Raw genomic sequence first — 24672 nt, 5'->3', positions numbered from 1 at the left:
CCTTTCTTCCTCCTTATGCTGGACTGGCAGCAGTGCTGTTGGTCTGGGTGGTCTCTCAACTGGCGGTGCAACCACCAAGGTTCTTCATTCAGGATCTAAGATCAAAGGCACTGATTCTGGATTGCTCACTCTTTTGGTATGAGGCATAAATCCAGTTTGGAACTCCAGCACATTTAACAGCAGTGTGCATAGTCAGAATTACCTGCACGTTGCCTTTTCATCTGGGCTAAAGACAAGTCTTCCGAACGTAATTATTGATCACGACTCAATCACCTTTAGAACTCTTTTTTATTAAACGTATTCATCGACATGCAATATATGAAAGAGGAGACAGATTACACCTTACAACAGGTACAGATGCTTGTAGATCCATGATACAGTACACAACGGGAACAATGTTATGGGGTAGGGGTTTCCTCCTGGGCAGCACACAGTGGGGGGTGGAGGGGTGGTACAAATGTCCCCACGGTAACTATTCCAAGGACTCCATATCTGAGACCACTTCCTGGGACAACCTCGAGCCACATAAACCGTCTTCTCCCTGAACCTACACCAGTCTAGATCATTTTTCCAGGCTTCAATTCTAGGGGGTTGCGAGGCTCCCCACAGTTGTGCTATATTCCTCTTCACTAACATTAGCCCCAGTGTGACCAATTGTTTGTGGCAATCAGTGAGGTCAGTGGGTTCCCATACGTTCAATCGGCATCGCCGAGCCTCCAAGTGCAGATCTAGTGTGAGCACTTAACTGAAGATGTTGTGTATGCTACGCCAGTATGCTTATGAGGTCACACTTCCACAGTATGTGCATGAATGTACCCTCCCTTCCACATTGTCTCCTACAATCGCCTGTCTCTTCTCTACCCATTCGGACTAAACCAGGCCCGTAATATAGGTTCTGTGGAGAATTTTGAGTTGCACCAGACTTAGTCTAGCCTGTATAGCCACCTCCAGCGAGGAAGACACTGCCTCCTGCCATTCCTCATCATCTAGCTCAACCCATCTCATGTCCATTTTTCCCTGAGTGACTGAAGTGGGTCTGTCATATTGTTGATTAATTTTTTATAGGTCAAGTAGATGGCCTTTTCAGGTAGGTGGCCATCTAGCAGTCTGTCTTCTAGTGGCGATGCGTCTGGGCGGGACAAGCCTCTTGGAAGCTTAGATTCAGTGGCATGTCGTTTCTGGGTGTATCTGAAACGTTCAGAATTGGCTAAATCAAATTGTTGCTGCAAGGAGGCAAACTATGCCATTTCACCTTTGACCCATACATCTCTGACATGCGAGATCCCAATGAGATCCCATTTATCGAAGCCTTTAGTCCTCCACAGGTTCCCCAGCTTTTCCGAGTCCCATAATGGGGTCGCTAAAATGAGTTTGCGGTCCCAACCCAGGTGTCTGTTAACCATGTGCCAAATATGTACCGATTGTTTAGTTGGTCCTGTCAATAAGTGCTTCCGAAGTCGTGAGTAGAGTGATCTGTTATAGTTTTCTCCTGACAGGAACTACCGATCCATGGCGTACCCCGGGTCATCAGGGCGCCCGTAGGTGCCCTGATTTATTGCTGTAAGATGGGCCGCCCAGTAGTACTTATGAATTTCTGGAAGGCTAATCCCTCCATGATGCCAATTAAGTGCCAATTTAGCTAATGCAATACGGGGCTTTCCATCCCACAATAATCACTCTACAGGCTTTCAATTTCTTTGAAATATGATGCCAGAACTGGATCTAAAGAGTTCTGTAATGCGTATAGAAAGTGGGGTAGTGCCATCATTTTAAAGAGCAAAACACACAAGATGATGGACGGAATGTTGCACAATGGTCTAAACATTCACCCCCAGTCACAGATCTGGGTTTAATCCATCGTTATTTTGCTCACCAAGCCACCCCAGTTCAGACATGGCCATATGCAAATCAGTCTTGACCCTGTGCCTCATGGGAACAGTCCAGACCGAACTGCCAAGCCATGTCTTTCCTGGACCGGAATCAAGCATCCTAGGACCGGTTTCTGGCTATCAGCCGTCTTCAGCAAGGATAGCTTGACTCCAGTGGCTTAGTGAGCAAGGGACCCACGTCTGGGCATACCATTCCCACATAGGGTGAACAGCACAACACACAAGATGATGGACGGAATATTGCACAATGGCTAAACATTCATCCCCAGTCACAGATCCGGGTTTAATCCATCGTTATTTTGCTCACCAAGCCACCCCAGTTCAGACATGGCCGTATGCTAATCAGTCTTGACCCTGTGCGTCATGGGAACAGTCCAGACCGAACTGCCAAGCCATGTCTTTCCTGTACCGGAATCAAGCATCCTAGGACCGGTTTCTGGCTATCAGCCGTCTTCAGCCAGGATAGCTTGACTCCAGTGGCTTAGTGAGCAAGGGACCCACTTCTGGGCATACCCTTCCCACATAGGGTGAACAGCAAAACACACAAGATGATGGACGGAATGTTGCACAATGGCTCAACATTCACCCCCAGTCACAGATCTGGGTTTAATCCATCGTTATTTTGCTCACCAAGCCACCCCAGTTCAGACATGGCCATATGCAAATCAGTCTTGACCCTGTGCCTCATGGGAACAGTCCAGACCGAACTGACTTTTGTACCGCTTTGTTCGCCATAAGTTGGCAGGGTATGCTCAGACGTGAATCCCTTTCTCACTTTGCCACTGGATTCAAGCAAGCTTGGCTGAAGATGGCTGTAATGCCAGAAACCGGTCCTAGGAAGCTTGTTTCCGGTCCAGGGAAGGCATGGCTTGGCAGTTCGGGCTGGACTGTTCCCATGAGGCACAGGGTCAGACTGATTTGCATATGGCCATGTCTGAACTGGGGTGGCAGAGTGGGCTAAAGAACGGTGATGGATTAAGCCCAGATCTGTTGACTGGGTGTGAGTGTATGATTGGTTCAGATGCTCCGTCCATCACCACCCCCTTTTGTACCGCATCATTTTAAAGAGGGACGATTTGCCCAGTAGTGAGAGCGGAAGGGTTTTCCAGCTCGCAGTGTCTGGCTTCAGTCTTTGAATGGGCAGGAGAAGATTACGGCGGAAAAGGAGTGTCTTGTTTAGGGAGATGAAAATATCTAGGTATTTGAAACCTGTTGCACTGACTTGGATTGGGCAGTTTCTGGACGTGGTGGGTTAGTCCCCTTTTAAAACGTCGATGAGAGACGTACCCCAATTAACAGAGACCCAGCATATCTCCCGAATATTGCCAATATATCTAACACTGCTATGAGCGACGTCTTTGGGGAGGCTAGGTAAAGCAATCGATCGTCTGCAAAGAGTGAAATACGATCCTCCCAGTCGGGGGACCAATGCAGACCTCGCATGACAGGGTCTCTACGTATCCAAGCAGCTAGTGGCTCGAAGGCCAGAACGAATAGTAAAGGTGAAAGGGGGCATCTTTGACGGGTCCCCCGACTTCGTTCGTTTAAATGCGTTTTTTTTTTTTTTTTATTTTTTTTTATATAACCACGACCTGGGCCAGGGGGTTCTGAATAAAGGAGCCTAATCCTTTGTATGAAACCTGGTCCAAACCCCAGCTTAATTAGGACTGCAAAGAGATATGGCCATTTGACAGTGCCGAATGCCATTGTCGCATCTAGGGACACTATTATTGCTGCCTCTTAGATTGTGGCCACTCTCCCTAACACACCATGTTTTCTTCAAGTTCAGCACGGTGTTCCGATGTGGCATGAAACCCGACTGGTCGGGATGGACCAGCCCACCAATTACCTTCACCAGGCAATTTGCTAGGAGTTTAGCTAGGATTTTAGGTTCTGCGTTGAGCAGGGTGGTAGGCCTGTAGGAGGCAATATCTGTCTTCAGTTTGCCCTCCTTATGGATAGCGATTAGGGTGGCCACCTTTTGATCGTATGGTAGCACTCCCAGCTCCTTGCTTTTCATGAAAATGGCTCAGAGGTATGGAGCTAGTTTATCAGGTCTAAGTTTATATAACTCAATGGGAATACCGTTGGGTCCTGGGGCCTTTCCGGAGTGTAATGTTCTGATGGCTTGTGCAATTCAGTCATCGGAGAAATCACTTTCTAAAAAGTGGCGATTTTCTTGTGTCAGAGTGGGAAGTGTAATGTGTCGTAGCAGTGACTGTGAATGCCCCACTAGTATGGTAGACCTCCCGGTAATGGTTGGCAAACTGATTCGCTATGTCCTGTGGATCGAGTATGGGTGTGCTGCCAGAACCCCCTCAATTCCGGAACTATTCTACTAGCCCACTCCTTTTTTTGTCGAGCCATGCAATTAATTTTCCGGCCTTATCCCCAAGGTCATATAATCTGCCCAACTTTTCTCTCCTCAGGCGTTTAGCACTATCAGTGGCCAGTGCTTTATAGTCTTCCTGTTTGAGTTGCAAGGAGTGGAGTGCGTCATCAGTGACCTTTGATTCTAGCTCTGCTTCCAGCCTTAGCACCTCCTCCTCAGCTTCTACAATTTTATTCTGTCTCTTTTTTTGCACCCGCTATTTGGGACCCAGCTTGCCCTCGTATTACTGATTTAAAGGCTTCCCAGAGGGGCTGAGCCAAATCCACCAAACCTTCGTTTTCATGGAAGTAGGGATCTACAGCTTGGAGTAAAGCTTTCCGGATTTCCGGGTCGCGGATATACCACAGGTTGATGGGTGCAATCTTTCCCACCCTTGTACGATCTAGGACTATACTTGGCGTTACCGGAGAGTGGTCGGAGATTCCCCTTGCTAGGTGTTTGATCTCATGGATATTGGCCACCTGAGACGCTGGAACTAGGAGATAGTCTATGCGTGAAAGGCTATGGTGTGCCCCAGAATGGAATGTGTGTTAAACTCTGGCTGGGTTTTTTTTTCTTCTTTTTTTCATTTTCAAAAACCTTTATTAGTAATAGAGAGTGTGAACACAGCTCAGTGCCTGCAACCATATCATGGCCGGCAGCGCTTCAGAATGATCATTAGGCATCAATCAATAAACTATAAATCAGTACGTTTTAACACAGCAAGCCGCCTACAACCACTTCGGGCCGGCCGCGTTTAAATGAGCATCAATGTGACAACTATCTGTATTGGTGGCAGGGCACAAAAAACAATGAAAGATAATAAAGTTTGTGAGAAGTCATAAACTTGGAGCATGTAATTACCGCTCATCAATTAGCACTGCACCCTACACTAAGCAACGCTGCATGGCATGTATAACCACAATTAAGCCTGGTCAAAAAGAAAGATAGGAACATCGAGGAACCCCTTCGGGACACAGCACCCCACTAAAATTTTCACAGTTCCTGACGACAGTATAATTCAATCAGTGTCCCCAGCGTCAGGCACCCTATGGGTTTTAATGAATAATAATAATACATAATGATCTACATATAGGCTTGTTAATGGTCCTTCTCCGTGGGCCTTGACAACAAATAGGATGTTAGTGGCGACCATATGTCTCTGGGCCTAGAAGCACTGGGTAAAAGCTCAGCATAAAGAGCAGATTGTTCTTGGCAATAAACCATATCATTAAGCCAATCCTTAAATTTGGGCGCCCTTCCCCTGCTCCATCTACAGGCTATCCGTCTTTTAGCCATCAATAATGCAAGGGCTGTGTAGCGGCGGTTCACCAATGGAATCTGTTTGACATAGCTCAACAGAGCAAGCAGTGGTGTAGCTTCTATATGCGTATTGGTCATCTGATTGAGTGCTGTAAAGAGGTGTCCTCAATATTCGTATATTGCTGGGCAGTACCAGGACAAGTGTAAGAAATCAGCTCGCGGCGCGTGGCACCTATCTCACCTATTTGTATCGCGAAGGTGGTGTCTATGCATACTGGCCGGAGTGTGGTACAGTCTGTGTAGGTATTTGTAATGTATGAATCTGAGCCGGCTGCTGGCTGATATACGCTCGGTTTGCGAACAACAGTATTCCCATTGTTCCTCTGTTAGCTCAACTCCTAACTCCTCTCCCCATTTAAAGCATGACGGTGAATCCTCTACATTGTGCCGAGTGTGTATTACCCGATAAATCAGAGATACTAGACGCCTAGGTGAAGGCTGCTGCACAATGGCCTGTAACGGCAGAAGCATTGGAGGGTCAGCTGGAAAGTCAACATGTAGTGATCTCACTCCTTGCTTAAGGCGTATGTATAAAAAGACGTCCAGTGGAGTACATTGTGTTCCCTGAAACACACTATCGGACTCACGAAATTGACCATCTTCATATAGGTTCCCCCATGTTTTGATGGACGTGCGCGCCTGCCATTTGTGAAAGAGAGTTTCTTGCAAGAGGGCCATGTCCAAGTGATACACCAATGGGAGCAGCGGTGAATAAATTATGGGAGAGTCAAAGAGTTGCGCAATCCTCTGCCATGCCGTAATCGTGGCATTTACAGTGGTCTGTGTGTGCTCTCGGGTATTCAAGACCATATATAGGGCACCCTCTATCAGTATGGGATGTACAAGCCAGTGTTCAGCTGCCAATTGCGGCATAAACTTGGGCTGTCTAATCCAAAAATATAAGTAGTGTGCCTGGGCGCTGATGTAATAGAGCTCAAAATCCGGGATGCCAAACCCGCCCGCCGCATAGGGCCTGGTCAAGACAGTCCATTTCAATCTGGCCTGTTTGCCTCCTCACACTAATCGGATCATTTCAGATCTTAGGGATTTAAAAAAGTGCCGCCCCGGAAAATATGGAATATTTAAAAACAAATAGAGCAGCTGGGGCAAGATCACCATCTTTATCAGTGATGCTCTACCTGCCATTGAAAGCGGGAGCGTTATCCAGCGGTCTACTTTGTCAGTTATGCGGGTCAGTGACACCCCGTAGTTGAGTCTCATAAGTTTTTCCTTGTTTCTGGTAATTCCAATCCCCAAGTATCGTAGTTCATCCTCGCACCACTCCAGAGGGTAGTCTAGAGGAAAGCGCACAACCGAGTCCGTCAGTGGGAAGAGACAAGATTTCCCCCAGTTTATCTGGCCTGACCGAAGACAATGAATTCTCTCAAAAGGGTGTTCAGATTATGTTGTGGATCTCGCACGTAAAGGGTGATATCGTCAGCATACATAGAGATTAAGATCTGTCTCATGTTGCATTGCAGGCCATGGCATTGTGGTGCTGTTGCAGTCGTGCCGCCAGTGGCTCCGTCGCCAAGGCAAATAACAATGGGGACAGTGGGCACCCCTGCCGAGAATCTCTGGGACAGCTGTCCATTGATAAGCACCTTTGCTCCCGTTTGATGGTACAAAAGACGTATCCAAGACAAAAAAAGTGGCGGGAAGCCCATGCGGAGCATTATCCCAAAAATGTAATTCCATTCAATAGAATCAAAGGCCTTTGTGGCGTCCAAAAAAACTGCTGCCAAAGGTAACTCGGGGGCAACATTATGCAATAGCGTAAAAAGAGTTCTCAAATTATGGGAGGTGGCCCTGCCAGGGACAAACCCAGACTGGTCCGGGAGTATCAGATGCTCCAGCAGAAGGCTCAGTCGATTAGCAATGAGATTCGCCAAGATTTTGGCGTCGCAGTTGAGAAGGGAGAGCGGTCGATACTATCCGCATAGGTGGGCTGGTTTATCCGGTTTCAATAGTGAAATAATGAGTGCTTCTCTCATTGATGGAGGAAGAGAGCCAACCTCTAAAGACTCTTAGTAGACTTCGCGAAGGATTGGGGCTAGTAGATCTATATAAGTTTTATAAAATTCCACAGGTATGCCATCCATTCCTGTGGCTTTCCCGGATTGTAGGCCCATTATGGCTTCCTGGACTTCGTCCAGTTCAAAAGGTGCACACAGAAATTCCCGCTGCACGTCACTCAGCCAGCCAAGGGCTACATCCCCCAGGTAGGCATCTAAATCTAAGTCTCGGGAGCCAGAAGTGGTGTACAGGGTTTCATAATGGCTAGTGAAGCCCTCAAGTATACTCGCTGTGTCACAGCAGCGCGTCCTGTCTGGCCTTCCCATCTCCACCACGTAGTTAGAGTAACGCGGTTTCCGGATTATGTCCACTAATGTTTTGCCAGGGCGCTCTCCCTCCCATTAGCGGCGAGCCTGCAAATGCTTACCCCTAAAGTGTGTTTCTCTCTGTGCCTCTTCCATGTACTCATTAAGTTTGGTCCTGAATTTCTCCTGGGTGTGTCAATCCGGTGTGTGCGTCATTGTCACCTCTAGCGTCTGCAGTTCGCGCTCTAGCCTAAAGAGCATATTGGTAATGTCCCTGAGTACGCCGACCCTTTAGATATGCAGAACCCTCTAAGTGTAACCTTGAAGGCTTCCCATATGGTCTCTACGCTTTGCACCGACCCTTTGTTGCGTGTGAAAAAATCTTGTACCTCATCACGTAATTCTTCGTGGAAGACTGTGTCTAGTAGCATGCGTGTATTAAGTCGCCAAGCGCCACACGGTGGGCTGAAGTCTGCGGAAGAGAGTGCTGGCCTGACAGGTGCATGATTGGAGTACGTCCTAGCGAAGTGTTATACTGTACAGACTGCTGGTCCAAGCCCCGGGATATAAGCCAATAGTCTAGGCGTGCCCAAGTAGCAGCGTTCGCCGTAAAATGTGTTCCTTCCCTGTTCAAGGGATGTATATCTCTCCACGCATCCAACAGGTGATTATCCGCAATTATATCTTTGAGCAAAGTGCTTGCTTTAGTACGATGATGCGGGGCGGGTGTGATCTATCCAGGGCCGGAGCGTATGTAACATTAAAATCTCCTCCCCATATAATTTGGTTGGACCCAGTGTTTCTCACCGCCTCCCATAAGGAGAAGAAGAATCTGGGGCGTCTACATTTGGTCCATAACAACACACTAGCGTGACCGATTCTAGGCCCAGGAGTCCCCAAACCATGCAATACAGTCCCTGATCGTCACTGGACGACCCAACCAGTTGGAAGGGCACTTGTTTCTTGATCAATATGGCTGTACCCCTGGCATAGTTTATTTATTTATTTATTTATTTAAGAAGCTTATAAAGCGCACAGCTACCCCCAGAGGGGGTGTCCCGGCGCTACAGATTACATGCTGGAAAAAGAGAGCTGCTTATAAGGTGGAAAACAGCCAAGTTTTGAGTTTGCGTCGGAATAGAAGCTCAAACTCAATGAACCTCAGATCCAGAGGAAGGCTGTTCCAGAGTTTAGCTGTAACTACTCCGAACGCTCTTCCCCCACTCCTGGCACGGCGGAATCTATGTACCACCAGGAGGCGAAGTTTGTTTGATCTCAATGATCTAACCGATTGAGAGAGTTTAAGTCTCTTTCTCAGATATACCGGGCCAGACCCATTGAGAGCCCGGAAGGCCAGGATCAGAGCTTTGAACTGGATGCGGCGGGAGATGGGAAGCCAGTGCAGCTTTTTACAGTAAGATGATACCGAGTGGCGAAGAGGAATATTTCCGATCAGTCTTGCAGCAGCGTTTTGTACAATTTGTAGACGCTCAATAAGGTAAAGGGGAGCGCCCGCATACAGACTGTTGGTATAGTCTAAATGCGACGTGATCAGGGCGTGAACAATGGTCTTACGGGCATCCAAAGGGAGGTAAGGAAAAATCTTCCTGATCATACGAAGTTTGCCGAAGCAGGCTGATGAGACCTTATTGATCTGGGATTTGCAAGACAGGGCATTGTCAAATTGGAAGCCCAGATTGCGAGCTGTCTGCACTGGGACCGGAGGGGGATTCAGTACTGTAGGCCACCACAGTGTGTTTGGAAGTGCCGTTTTTTGGTTAAAAAATAGAACCTCGGTTTTGTCGGTATTTAAGACTAGATGGTTAGAGGCCATCCAGGAACAAATGTTACTAAGGCAGTTACGAAAGTTGGAAAAATTGGTGTCAGAGTGATCTCTAAATGAAAACACAAGCTGAGTATCATCAGCATAAGAGATCACTCTGACCCCCCAAGATTCCACCACCCTAGCAAGCGGGCCTAAATAAACATTAAAAAATAGAGGACTCAGGGCAGAGCCCTAAGGCACTCCACACAAAAGAGGTTTACCCTCTGATTCAAAGGGCCGAAGAAATACCTTCTGCGTCCGTCCAGTGAGGAATGATCTGATCCAAGTCAGAGCAGTACCTCCAATTCCCACCTGCCGTAGGCGGTCCAGAAGTATTTCGTGAGACACTGTATCGAAAGCGGCGGCCAGGTCGAGGAGTACCAACATGGCCTCCTCGCCCCTGTCCACACACTCACGAATAGTCTCCGAAACCTCCAGAAGTGCGGTCTCAGTACTGTAGCCGGTTCTAAATCCCGACTGCGAATCATGAAGCAGCTGGTCGGCTTCCAAATAGTGAGCTAGTTGCCACTGAGACGCTTTTTCCAAGATTTTAGCTGGCTTAGGCAGAAGGGAAATCGGACGATAATTACAGAACTGTAGAGGATAGGCGTCCGTTTTTTTTAAGATTGGGACCAGCATAGCCTGTTTCCAAGCCAAGGGAAATTGACCCGAGCTTAGCGAGGAATTCCAGATGGAAAGAAGAGGGCTGATCAAGACCGGGGCAAGACTGCCCATCACCCTAGCGGGAGCAGGGTCCAATGGTGACCCTGATTTACCTTGGATAAGTAATTTGATGGCAGTCTCTGGAGTGAGCTCCTTAAAGGAATTAAACAAACCTGACTGTGAATCAGAATCATCGATCAAAGAAGGGGCTAGGGCTGGTTCAAATGGGGAGGTAAGCTTAGTAATTTTGTCCTGAAAGAAGTCAGAAAGCCCATTACAAAGAGCCTGGCTAGGAGAGCTCTGAGGCATCAAGGCAGGAGGGTTGACAAAGTCCTTCACAATTTTAAAAAGAGTTTTGGTAGAATTCTCAGCATTCTCAATTAGCTGTGAAAAGTAGCCTCTCATCGTGGAACGTTTTAATTTTTGAAATTTGTTCTGGGCCGATTTATATATCGCTTTTATCTCGGGGTCATATGATTGCCGCCGTTTGCGCTCCAGCTGTTTACAGCGGCTCTTTTCGTCTCGTAAAACAGGGGAGAACCAAGGCGCGGAGGGCCTAGATCTAGAGGAGGTAATAGGGTTTAATGGGGAGATGACCTCAATTGCAGCTAAAAGAGCGGAATTGTATTTCGCCACTTCCTCGTTGAGGTCCATGGAAGGATCAAACTGATAGGAAAAGCAGGGATCAAAGGCGTCACAGGTGACTTTATGCCATTTTCTCCCAGTGACTCCATTCAGAATAGAAGGTGGGGGCAGCGAAGAGATGGTAAGTTCAAAAGGCAGAAGAAAATGGTCGGACCACATGAGGGGCAGAGAAGGGAGAGAGGAGATGCCAGGATGGTTAGTGAATATTAGGTCAAGAGTGTGACCTGCAATATGAGTCGGGCCCTTAACTAATTGAAGCAAAGTTAGTCCTTGCAAGGTCTCAATTAAGTGAGACGCTTGTGCACAGGAAGGATTGTCAATGTGAAGGTTAAAGTCTCCTAATACCGTGAAATGAGCGTGCCTGAGGGAAAGATCAGCTATCGAGTGCAAAAGAGTGGCAAGTGAGGAAGTAGAAGCATTGGGGGGATTGTAGACCAAGATGCCAGCTAGAATAATGGTGGACGAATCCAGGATCGTGAAATACATAGCTTCAATAAGTCCTAAATTGGGGAGTTTCTTAACAGTTACATTAAAATGAGACTTCAGGATAACGGCAAGGCCCCCACCCGTTTTTTCATTGTCACGATTGATACCCACCAGTCGGTAGCCGGAGGGAGTGGCCAGATGTATGTCAGGTTTGGACGTATCTTTAATCCAAGTTTCAGTGAGAAATAGGATATCCCAGGCCTGAGTGTCTATAGATAACCATATCTCAGTAGCGTGACGAGGTAGGGAGCGACAATTGACAAGAGCAGCCTTTATCAACCTATGGGAGCTAGGGGATTTGGCGGTCTACTCAGATAGGGAGCGACAGTGTAATGAAGAGGTAAGGGAGAACTCACAACAAGTGCATTTGAAGGGAAGGTCCTCTAGGCTAAGTGGGCAACAACGATCAACTGGAGAGCACATACCTTGCCTGAACCGGAGAAGCTGATTACCAGTCCAGAGGATTTTAGAAGTCCGGGTAGCAGGGGGTCCAGCGCTAGGCGCGGGCCAGGCGCGGACGGGCGCAGACGGGCTTGCCTTAGGCGCGCCCGCTGCGCCCGCCCGCTGCGCGGACGGGAAGTCCCCTTTTTTATTTCCATTCTGGAGTAGGGTGGGAGGCGTCCAAGAGCTGGAGCGCTACCCTACCTCCCCCTAAGATGGCGGCTTAGCCCTCTACCAGCCGGCGTCAGCACTGCAATCGGCTGCGCCGGGAGTAAGAACCCAATGCCCGAGCCCTGGAGCGATGTCAATCTCGTCCGAGGATCGGCAAGGTAGGAGAATAACAAATGTTAAAAAAGCGTCCTTTAAAATATATACAGCTTTTAAAATAATCGCGCTAGGCTCAGCAGTATTCACAATGAGGGATAGAAAGAGATGCCCCCGGCTTCCGCCTCAGGGGAAAGTGCAAGTAATCTGCCGAAAATGCGAATAATGGCGCTTTAAGTCACCTGGGAGGGCGGGAGGCGTCCAAGAGCTGGAGCGCTACCCTACCTCCCCCTAAGATGGCGGCTTAGCTCTCTACCAGCCGGCGTCAGCACTGCAATCGGCTGCGCCGGGAGTAAAAACCCAATGCCCGAGCCCTGGAGCGATGTCAATCTCGTTCGAGGATCGGCAAGGTAGGAGAATAACAAATGTTAAAAAAGCGTCCTTTAAAATATATACAGCTTTTAAAATAATCGCTCTAGGCTCAGCAGTATTCACAATGAGGGATAGAAAGAGATGACCCCGGCTTCCGCCTCAGGGGAAAGTGCAAGTAATCTGGAGTAAGTTGGAGTTAGAGGAGAATGCACTATGCATGGCCCACCTAGACGCGAATGTGGTAATTTTTTGAGGTGTAAAGTGTGTTTCTTGCAGCATTGCTATATGCGTGTGATGCCTGTCTAGATATGCCAACACCCGCCGTTTCTTTCTAGGGTCTCCTAGCCCCCTGATGTTCCACGTGATCATATTTAATTGCGTTCCCGGGTCATTAGCCATGAATATATGATACAAGAGTGGTGCAGTGCCATAACATCTCATACCATGCAAAATCCAATACCAATTGCGGCGTGCCATGTGCTCCAATTGTCCTCAAATGCAACATACATTTTCTTATCCTTGAGCTGCGTGTGCCTACTATACTCAAAACTTCCAATATCCGGTGCCCCCTCCAACCCTCCCATCCCACCCACTGAAGCAACCCCAACATGCCAGCATAATACACCCTCCCCACCCTCCCTATTTTTTCACCCAACCAAGAACAAAAAGCAGCCCCTACCATAAGTATGTGGCAAGGTAGCCGGGGGGAATTCCGTGTGGGGGCTCTATCCAGGTGGCAACACAACTACCCCTCGCCCTCGGAGCACATGCAGCCGATGCTGAGGCACCGACGAGCATAAAGGGGGCCTGGCGAGCTAGCTTTTAGCATCCCGGGGTACACCTGACCATGTTTACATATGCTTCACTGGCATTGTTCCCAGCATATATGATACTACTCACAGTTACAAAAGTCTGTTTCAAGGTCTACAACAGTCCAAGGCACATTTACTGATCTTCTCCATCCGCTCCTGCCAACGGCGACCGCCGAGATTCTTGCTCTTCATCACCAGGCCTGGCTGAGTGTTTGAGGTGTTTAAGGAACTCGTCCACTTGCTGTGGTTTTGTGAAGAACCGTTGCCTCCCCTGATGAGTGACTCGCAGCCGCGCCGGGTACAGGAGGGCGTAGTCAATTTGTGCTTTGCGCAACTTCGCCTTGACCTCAAGGAACTTCCGCCGTTCCTCTTGAACCATAGGCGTGAAATCAGGATATAAAGTAAAGGAATTACCATCGTAAGACAGTGACTGCTTGCTACGTGCCGCCCTTAGTGCCACATCTTGGTCCCTGTAGTGTTGGAGTCTAGCAATTATGGGTCTCGGAGTGTCTCCTGGTTTGGGTCTAGGGCCCAGTGATCTGTGCGCCCGTTCGACAATGAATTGGTTAGAGAAGGCTTCCGACCCTATTGCCGCCAATAACATTTTTTCAACATACTCCTTCATGCGGCCAGTATTGGTTGAGTCCGAAATTCCTAAAATGCGTATGTTACGCCTGCTTCTCGCTTCCAAATCCTCGTTCTTGGTAGCAATGATTCTCAGCAGATTATCCATTCTAGAGAGCTGCGAGGTATGTCTGGCAGTCACATCATCCGAGTCCGATATGCGCCGTTCCGCTTCTTTAATCCTCTCTTCGTGCACGTCCATTTTATGGACTATGGCATCCATTCGCGATGACATCCTATCCACCTTGTCCGCTATCATGGCAAATCCCTGGCGGACCTCCCGTAAAATATCCTGTACCTCTGTAGGGTGTTCGGATGGGGCACCAAGTGGCCCATTGCCGCCCGCTTGGTCTGGTGGTTCTTGCCTTGTACGGGTATGTCTCTTGGTAGTCTCAAAGGTGATTTTTGGTTGGCGCGCATCGGTCTTGCCCATGGTAGCACCCGGCCAACCGGTGCAGCCGCACTCTGCTCTGTTAGCTGTCTACAGAGGTCCAATTATTAGTCGCTGTTGTGTGAGGGTGGTGGTGCCTGCGATAAGGAAAATGGGCGCTAAGGTGCTCAGCAACCTGTAAAGCTGCGTCTCTCCACCACTGTGATGTGTCTCCTGGGTGGTGCAATTCCGGGATTATGGCGGTGAAACACTGCGGCGGTATACACAGTAGGTGCCAGGCACTCTATAGCACTTCAATGCAGAGGGCCCTCGCAGATCCCAGGACCAATGAAGGCACGACCGGGGGTCCAAGCCACAGTAAACAGCAGCGTCCCCGCCCTGAGGCACTCCCCCAATCCAGACCGTCAGCCAAGCCCTCTATGGAGAGATGCCTCGCTATAAGGCAGGCAGGGCCATCTGGCAGGCATCAGTAAGTCATTCTGTTAGTGGCTGCATATGTAGGCAGTAGTCCATGCTGGTGTCTGTGGCCCGCAACTGCCACCTAAAGGATCCAGTTTTTCAGAATGCCAACTGCCTCCCAGAACCTGTTGGGGCATCATATGTACCAGAAGAGAGGATATGTGTGTGTGTGTGTGGGGTGGGGGGGAGAAGCGTGCAAGGGCTCGGGGTCCACCACAGTTATGCGCGCCACGCGCCGGCCTAGATGACGCTTGGGGTAGTTGAGACCCCCCCCGCTTACCGCTGGCCCCTGGTGTTCGCCGTTGTTCTTCTGCCCCCCGAGCCAGGGGGGGGGATCTACCGCTGATGCTGCGATGGCCGCGAGCGCGCAGGCTAAGTCATGTCCGGCGGCTACAGCCCTGGGCGCAGTGATCCCCTACCCCTGCGGCCCGTGTCCTCGTGCGAAGCCGCCGACTGGCGAGGCTCCCACAGCCGGCGTCTGCGCAGGGCGAGCTCCGCAGGCGTCTCCCGCTGAATATTCACAAGCGGTCCACAGGCGCAGCTTGCAGTCGATCGGGCGGAGACTTGGCAGGCCGGTACCGGAGGGGCACGCCAAGCAAACGCAGCACTCAGATGCCCCCGGGGATGCCAATTATCAGGATTAATTCAGGATAAAAGTCGCCGGGCGGCGAGAGCCTCACACAGTGGCAGCCATTCGCAAGTGCGCCACCTAGCGCCCTCAACTCTGTCTGGGTTGAACATTCTCCACCCGTCCACTAAACCCATTGCCTCCATGAAGTTAGGCAGCCATCTGAGGCCAGCGGGGAGGGTCTCCTTATATCTCTGTCTCTCCGTTGGTGAAGCCCTGCAGCTGCACACCGGCTGTCCCGTAACCTCACTGGGCGCTCAATCAACATATGTGTCATCAGCACGAGTCCAGGTGGGGGGAGGGGCGGGGAAGGAGTAGCCAAAGTAATCAGGGGGGAAGCTCCACGAACTACTCTGAGCCCCCAGCCCCCGGTAACAGCCATGTCACCCCTCCGAGTTCAAGTTCCGAGGGAATTGGCACTGCGTCACGACCGAGACTTCTCTGAGTTTCGCTGTGTGTATGCTCCCGGCGTCTTGCAGTCCTTCAGGAGTCTCCGTGCAGCACTATACATAGTGTCTCCCCCCGGCCAGGCAGGCCCGGGGTACGAGGTCCAGTGTATGTCCACTGCGCTGGATATGTGACCTACCGTGGCCCTCGACGTGAGCACGTTCGCGGTAACTGAAGTCACTCCAGGCTTTGGTGCCCGGTGTAGGACGCAAACGGCTGTGCTTATAACTCCAGTTTCCAACAGTCAATCACACTCGTTCTTTCAGGGGCAGGATCTGTGCACCCTCCGGTCACAGGAACTTCTCTCAGTTTAAGGATTAATGTGGCGGATAGTAAGGGGGGCGGGGGGGAGTCGGTCTGGACGGAGCTGGTACAGGCAGCGACCATTTTGCTACACTGCGTAGCCACCCCGAGGTTGTGGCACTGTTGATGCGGGTCTTGTGTGGCAGTTGAAACCTGTTGAGAAACGGAACGAAACACATCAGCCAATCCTTTACAATAGTCTAATATAATATCTGTGATTTTCAGAAGAGCATTGGCAGGAACTGTAGGTAATCTTATTGTTCTGCAAAAGACCCAGATGATGGACGGAATGCAGAGCAAATCAAACATTAACCCCCAGTCTAGAGATCTGGGTTAAATCCATTGCTCACCATGCCACTTCAGTTTAGATCCAGCCATATGCAAATCAGTCTTGACCCTGTGCCTCACGGGAACAGTCCAGCCCGAATTGCCAAGCTAGGTTCTCCCTGGACTGGAAACAAGCTTCCTGGGGGCGGTTTCTCGGCATCACCCCCTATCAGCTAACCTGTAAATGATACCTCTTAATTTCACATTAGACATATTTGCTATGAGGGTTGCCATTATCAGCACTGTATAGCCCAAAGAACAAACCTCACCGAATTAACAGGCATGAATAACTGAAGGGATATGTCGAACATTGCTGGATATTTTAGTAGACTTTGATATATTCCACTACTGCATACTGATATCTATACAATCTGACTGCTTCTTTGCATCTCACAAAGACAGACAGATATAGGAGGATAATGAGAATTTCCATTTCAGCAGATCTCTCCACTTCTATCTCCCACTCCCCTCCACCATGCTAGCTCAGGACCAAAACGGTACACAAAATCTCAGATTGGGCAACCCAGTGCAGTAACCAGCTAAGCAGACAGGGTCTTAAGAAATACAATAAAGAAACCTGCAGACTTGTTCAAAGGTACCCGCATACTGAAAACCATAAAACTGCATGTTACTCACACTTCATTATCCACCACACTGCTACGCATTGTGTCACATAACACGATAACTGCTCCTTGGTGGTCCTCATGCACGCTATGGAAAGACTTCCCACATAGGATCAAAACAAAATAATATCCTTCCAACCTAATATTTTGGGTTAAAGATGTTTCGAGCCCTGCACAAGCTCTGACCCATTGATGTAGGTAACCCAACCACCAGATAAGTTCCTAATTTCTAAAAAGTCCAGTCCAGTCCAGTGGGAAGCTTAAAAAGTATCCTCACAATCATGAATATGACACTTTAACATATTTATTAATACCAAGTAATTTCATTAAAAAAATACAATTATTATAATTATTATTGTGAGGATACTTTTTAGATACCTTTTTTAGATACCCAATAGACTCTTCCAACCTACACGGTGTAGCGTGCTGCCCATATAGGCAAGTGCTTCAGCACCCCACGTGGGATAGTAAGCGATATGTAGTTTCTGGAATATAATACAATACAAAGGAATTGTGCTTGATCTGAATGGTTTGTCAAGCGGACTTAATGGGTTAGTTAATACTTGTCACAAGTAATGCAGCTTTACATTGGTGTGCTTTTTTTAGGTCTCGCCTACGCAGCGCGCATGCGCTTCATAGGAGACCTTTAGCCGTCGTTCAGCTGTTTTTCGAAACACATACTCGTGCTTGTGGCGGCATACACCCTGCGGGAGTGCGCACCGGTGCTCCACAAGCATGAGTATGTGCTTCGAAAAACAGCAGACTGCACGCGCGCACCACTCGCGGGCTCACCACCTGCTACCCCTCTCACAATTAAGCACTGCATTACTCCTGTCTCCCTCCATTAGCCTTCTTCTGTTCCTTACTCCTTTCCATCTTCTTTTCTCCTCCTTCCTTTCTGCTGCCTCAGGCCCTCGCCTTCCCTGACACTTCCTTCCGTTCACCACAGCCCTCCACCCCCCTCTCTCTCCACCTCGCTTCTGGTCTCCTTTCCTTTCAGCAGGCATTTTACATATTTTTCCTGCAGGATCGGCGCCGCTTTGCCTGATGATGGCAAGAGCGGCGCTTGCCAATTGAAACAATACATATTTTGAGGGAACCCCCTCCCTGGAAAGCCTGGAAATTTCACATTAACATGCCATTGATTTTCTTCTGAATATATTAAGCGGCCGCGCTGGCACGGGCAGGTATTGGCAGCTAAGTGAGATGGTTTGTACCAGATGATGGCGGGAGATGAACGCAGGAGGAGACGAAGGCATGGAAGGGGCAGTGAGCCCCGTATTAGCACATTCAGCGGCGAGAGTGTTTAGGAACCAAGCATTGCAAAGCCAACAGGTTTGGCCTTGGTATGCTGGTGCAGTCGACATTTCTTTTTACTGTAAGCATATGTCACAAAAAAATAAAGAAAAGAGGCCACACATATACGTGGCCACGAAAACTAAAGAAAACAGACTGCCAAATAAAACTTTCATGTGTGCAATGCATTTTACCTCTACCTTTATGAAGGCAACCACCACAAAGTATTACCCATTGAAGCACTCAAATTGCAGGCAGCTGTAATGTCACAATGTCGCTTAAACACCTTGTAACAGCAATTTTAATAACAAGCATTGGCATAGCCAATAGGTCTCGCCTTTGGGACCTTATAAGTGTTTAGTTATCCAGCACAATATCCTTTGTGCAACAACATCAACTGTTGCATGGCTAAACACTTATAAGGTCCCAAAGGCGAGACCTATTGGCTATGCCAATGCTTGTTAATATGAGATGTCGATGCAGGAATGCGTTGCCAACCATTGCCATCACCTTTACTATTACCATCACTATAATGTCTACCACCGTTCCCACTACTCTATCAATACCACTGTCTCTACCTGCACCGCCATCCTCACCACTACTTCAAACACCACGCTCACCACCACAACCGCTAACTCGATCAACAGGGTCACTTCTTACTCTATCACAACCGTCAATACTCCATCACTGCCTTCCTCTGGCACCACCTGCCCTAGAAACTGCTGTAAGCCTCTTGCCTGGCAAATGTCTAGATGGTCCAACCAAAGGACCTCTGTTCCCCTCCCACCATCACCTGCGAGCCACGAAACACTAGATAGTTTTGTGGCACAGCCTCTGCCTCACAGCCTGACACACCTCTGCATACCAGCTTGCACCCAATGTAGACTCTGTACCTGGCCCACTAAACCCGCAAGCTAATTCAGCATGCCAGCGATCTTGGAGTGGGAATGGCAGGCCAGAGCTGCTACTACCACAGTCCTCACTGTCCTCGTAAAAGGTTTCACCTTCCACATCTTTGGAGTTTAGGTGTGAGGACCTCTCACAGTACTGCTAAATCATGAGACAGTCTACACCAGAACTGGTGTTTTTGTCCTCTTCCTTTGGAAGCTGCACTGTCCTTGTTCTATCTCTGGTGTCTGGTGCAGTGGGGTGAAAAAAAGTCTCCACCCCTGTACCTTGCACTCACTCACCCCTGCTCTATCCGGACTAGGCACTTCCTCTCCATTGCCCTTGAACCCCATTACCGGCAGGGCACGCTTTCCCGATCAGCCATGCACTACAGCTGCTTCCTGCTATATCCTCCCATTCCTTTGTGCTCCCCAATCTCTTACTTGCCCGACTGTTGCCCTTCCCTACTCGTGTCCTCTTCTTCCCAGCCCCGAGTCAGTGCGCTTGCCTCCTGTGTTTGTTTGTGGTTCTCCGTCCTGCGCTTACTAGGCTGGAAAAGGTGCTGTGCTCGACTCCCTTCTTCTGTACAGGAGGGAAAGCTATCTTCTCTGCCTTCAGGAAGGCTGGCCTTGAATACATGTGCAGCAGCTGCCCAGAAGCTAACACACAGAAAGTGACACTCATACAAAGGAGTTAAGTTCTGCTACTGAGTGCACTCTCACACAAAGCCTGTCGAACTGGCACTTCTGCATTTTCATCTTCAAACTGATATATTGTGACACTGCTACACGCCACTGTGTACATTGCTACACGTCACACTACTACTCATAATCTCACTCTTAAACATTGGGAAACTTCGTTTTTCTGACTGTCTAGAATGCAAGAGCTTGTGAATAATACATTTAGACTTTATTTGGTGACTGCTGGATGTTGATGTAGCTATAAAGCCTTAAAGATAACATTCTTGATGGGAAGCCAGTACAGTTTAGCCTAAGAATGCAAGATGGATGTTCTTGTTAGACATAAAAGTTGAAGGGCAGCGACCTTCTTACCCCCCCCCCCCCCGAAGGCTGCGAAGTAGATAGATCGGATGATCTGGTCAGGAGGTGCTTTAATCCAACCTTGATCAAACTGCTGCATTTAATATGCTCCTAATTTGTTATCTTTGGTACCAAAGGAAGTGACTTTTAATAAAGTAGGAGGCAGCAAAGCAAGGCCTGTGTTCTGTGTATTTGTCCCCTTAAATGTTTGCTTCAATGTAAAAGTAAACATTTATAACTAAAGGGAATATTCCCTGTGCTCGCCAGCCTGAAGGAAGAATTTCATGAGTGAGAGAGAGGCCTGTACTCCAGCCACAAGAACCTCCGCTTTGTCAGAGTTGAGCTCAAGAGAATTACCTTGCATACAACCCAACACTTCCACAGTAGTCTTTGAAAGGTTCTGAGCAGAACCTGATTTGAGTGTCATCTGCTTACACACTGTAAGATAGCCAGATGTTCTTTTAAGGTAGGCCACAGGTTGAAAGTAGATGTTTAAGGATTCCAGGAGTTAATAAAGATCCCCAAGAAACTCCATGTTTTACCTTGTTTGTAGAGGACATAAAACGCTCACAAATTGTGTTGGTTACCTGTTGTATAGGAAGGAGACTAGTCATTGGTGCACCTATTCTATGTTAGCTGGGGATTTCAGGTTAGTCAGCAGCAAGCTATCACTGCCCTGAGCGAGTCAATAATTTTACAGCAGCACTGCCACCAAAGCCAATGATCATACAAAATCACCGAGAACAGGTACAAGCACTGACTCCGTTTATCTCAAGGGCTGGAAGCCAGCTTGAGCTAAACCGTCATGGTGTTGAAGGTATTCTGATGTTTTTGTGGGGACCCATTTCTCTTTCATTTTAATTGGATTAGGCACCACAGAAATCGGTGGGTAGTTGAATTAAACTTTAGGACCAACACCCATATATTTAGTATGTCTCTGACTGGATTGTTTAAAGATCAGTGTCAGTGCTTGAGTGATAATGGGGCTGCTAGCATTTTGTTAAATCTGTGATTTGTGACTAGCCTCGTAAGCACTTGGACTTTAGCAAGAGAAATGTGTGAACACCCATTTAGTAAGGATTGCAATGGCAGACCTCAAGAGAATTCAATCAAAATCGGTCTGGTGGGGGATCTTTTGATATTTTCCTAAATAGTTAAACCAAATATCAGATACTTTGACAAAGTGAAAGAATGCAGCTCACAAATTAATCTGCTTGTAAGGTGAGGTAAGAGTCCATACGGGTGCCTTCAGTTTGTAGTGACAAAGATGGAATGACTTTCCTCCATTCTGCCCATGGGTGTAAAGAACGTTTAACAGTTTAATGTGCACATATGATTTAAAAAAAAAAAATGGCCTTTCTAATATTGGCCTTGAAAAGCCAAGTGGTTTGGATAAATTGCTGCATGTCTTCTCATACGTGATCATATCAAATCTTCTAACAGAAGTGAAAGAAGGCTTATGATGCTACTTGCTCTCATCATACTATTATTCTCTGCACATTTGTTGAGCAGGAGACTGGAGCAGTGCGCTTTGAGCGCTACTACCATGTCACGGACCCTTTCGTCCAACGCCTGGGCCTGGAGGCGGAGCTGCAGGTGAGATCTTATAGCATAATCTGCTTTCCTGTGCGTTTGTTGTGCGATTTTGTTCTTTTTATTCCTGATCCACTATTTCAAATATAATTTTGTTTTATTAATCTTAACAGTGTCAAAAATTAAAAGAATGTTTGGGTCATATTGGATGGAAGCTTAGTTGTGGGATCCCAGGGTTTTATGCCACTGAGACTCTTGCCCAGTACTCCAAACACAAGTGATGCACAGTTTTTGTGTATTTTAAAATATGGAGGCATAACTGAACGCAGGGTTAATCTTCCCTGAAATGCATGAAAGGGCTTAGCTAAAGAACCTGAGTTTTCCTGGGCCAATATGAGTTACACATGTGCAGACGTTGACATCCCTGTCCAATTGCAGGTAATAACTTTGTTGCACTGGTGTATGGTCTCCTGTTCCCTGTGGTGATATTACTGAAGCACAGGCACACAAGCCCTGTAGGGACTGATGACCGTGGAAAGATAAAAGTGAGGATGGGGCTGAAGGGGACTGGTAGCGATGCACAGGTTCAAATTTGTGAGTTCCTGAAAGTGGTATCCGTGCACATGTAGAGGAGACAAGGAGCCCTATGACTGATATCCATAACGCACAAGTGCAGTAGTTTTGAGGCCTTTTGGGGATAATTTAACTGATGATCTGGTAATAGAAAGAGCAGTCCCTGACGGTGATGCAAGTTATACACGGGTATAGCGGTTCGAGAAGATCTACAGGGTGGCATCAATGATGCATATGTTTAGTACACAAGATGTAAATGCCCCTATGGATACTGACCATGCCTTAATTAGAAAGTGCAGGTGTCAAGTTATCTGTTGTCCTACTTGAGAAAAGGAGGTTTGTGGTCTTTTCCCCTGAACATATGTGTTCGAGGCATATGAGCTGCAGATCTTACACTGTGCATTAGATTAGGCTCAGATGATTGCATGTTGTTGTCGTCTTGGAAGAAGTCTTTGTAGTCATGAGATAGGTGACTCCTCCTTTGGACAATAGTGCGCATGGGCATCGGCTCCATCCTTAGATTGTTTTTTTCCGCCACTGGGTTCGGATGAAATTTTTCAGCTCCGGATCAAAATCTAATTTTTCAAGTACTTCGACGCGTAAAAACGTATTCAAACTTCACCAAACTACTTTCGATATCGACAATCATCGTCTCGACTCCATCAGCTCGATTCCGGTCGTTGACGTGGGCCATTGGGCCTATCCACACCGTGAGGCCAACACCGCATGGAAAGGACGCCATTCAAAAGACGCCCCAACTGTGGAGCAAAGTTCCCACACAGTGACCATCACGAGGTGTGTAACCTGTGCTTATCACCAGAACACGACGAATCCAGCTGCACAGCCTGTGCGTCCTTTCGATCCAAGAAAACTGTTCGAGATCGTAGGGCCCGTCGACACGTCATGCAGAGATCGTCCCCGGAACCAGTGGATATCTTCGACGAAGTTCCACTCGTTCCCGAAGAAGATTCAGACGATCTCCAAATCGGATCAGAGGCAGACGACTCAGATGAGTCCATACCATTGGGTCAGCGCGTGAGCACTACTGCCCCGGCTCCATACCCACCACCCAAATCAAAGGCAAAGGTCAACACTCCGCCTCCGGGGACCAGTCGCGACCGAAAACACACTTCGAAAGCCCCGCCATCGAGCCCGGCTCCAAAGAAAATACTCAAGCCTTCCGGTAGCTCCTTACCGAGTAAAGCCGCACGTGCCGATCCCACCAGCTCCCTCGGCACCGAAACCGAAAGAAGTCTCGGCTCCGAAACCGTCGACTTCTAAAGACAAAACTATGAAGCCAGCGTCTGACGTCTCGAAGCTGACGAGACCAGCTTCAACTCCGAAGCCAATATCTTCGGAATCGAAACCTATAAGGCCTGATTTCAATGCGCTCAAGCCCTCGAAACAGCCTACGACTCCAAAAACAACACCTTTGGTGCCGAAATCTACAGCAAAGGACACAGTTACAACTCCTAAGGCTAAAGACAAGCAGCAACCACGCCCGGAACCGAAAACCGGCAAAGGTTCCGCAAGGAGTAGACCTTTTCCAACCTGATCCTCTACAAAAAAAATCTACATTGACCCAAAGACAGGTCAAGTATCCACTACACCACACAGGAAAAGGAAATTAGACACATCACCTACACCTGCAGTGCCTGTCAAGAAGGCCACATCTCCTATGCACCCTTCTTCTCCTTTACTTTCTGCTCCTTCATCTCCTGTTCCTCCTAACAATTCACCTCATAATTCTCCTGAAATACTCCCCTCCTCATTCTTCACCACATACACCTCAGAATTCTGATGAGTATAGCATAGCATAGGGGGAGACCCAGATGAGCCTTTTCCCTACCCTGTTGATGATCCTGATTGGGAGTACCCAAACCCACAAGATGTGTCAGATATTCCTGACCCACAGTCATATCCATCAAAAACTTCTCCTCCAGAAGACAATATTGGTTTTGGGCACTTACTGAACAGGGCTGCCATTTATCATGGGGTCACCATGCATTCAGATGAGGCAGAGGAAGATTTTTTATTAGATACGTTTGAACAATCACAAAGGTCTGTTCAAATTCTTCCTATGATCAAAGGAGTCATCAAACATGCTCCAGAGGTATTTAAAGATCCT

The 24672-nt window shown here is 48.2% G+C and overlaps 1 protein-coding gene across 7 annotated transcripts in view; it reads left to right on the top strand.

Annotated features, from left to right (window-relative positions):
- The window catches only part of WDTC1 (WD and tetratricopeptide repeats 1), a 380833-nt gene that overhangs the window by 75919 nt on the left and 280242 nt on the right, over window positions 1–24672 (top strand). For all 7 annotated transcript variants that reach the window (XM_078682616.1, XM_078682614.1, XM_078682619.1 and 4 more), the window contains exon 3: window positions 21951–22034. In XM_078682616.1, coding sequence (XP_078538742.1) covers window positions 21951–22034 — 84 coding nt within the window. The remainder of the gene's footprint in view (window positions 1–21950; window positions 22035–24672) is intronic.

This window comes from Lissotriton helveticus, chromosome 3_1, assembly GCF_964261635.1.
Source record: "Lissotriton helveticus chromosome 3_1, aLisHel1.1, whole genome shotgun sequence".
Classification (NCBI taxonomy): Eukaryota; Metazoa; Chordata; class Amphibia; order Caudata; family Salamandridae; genus Lissotriton; species Lissotriton helveticus.
Note: the sequence above shows the minus strand (reverse complement) of the source record. Positions and strands in the feature narration are given on the sequence as shown.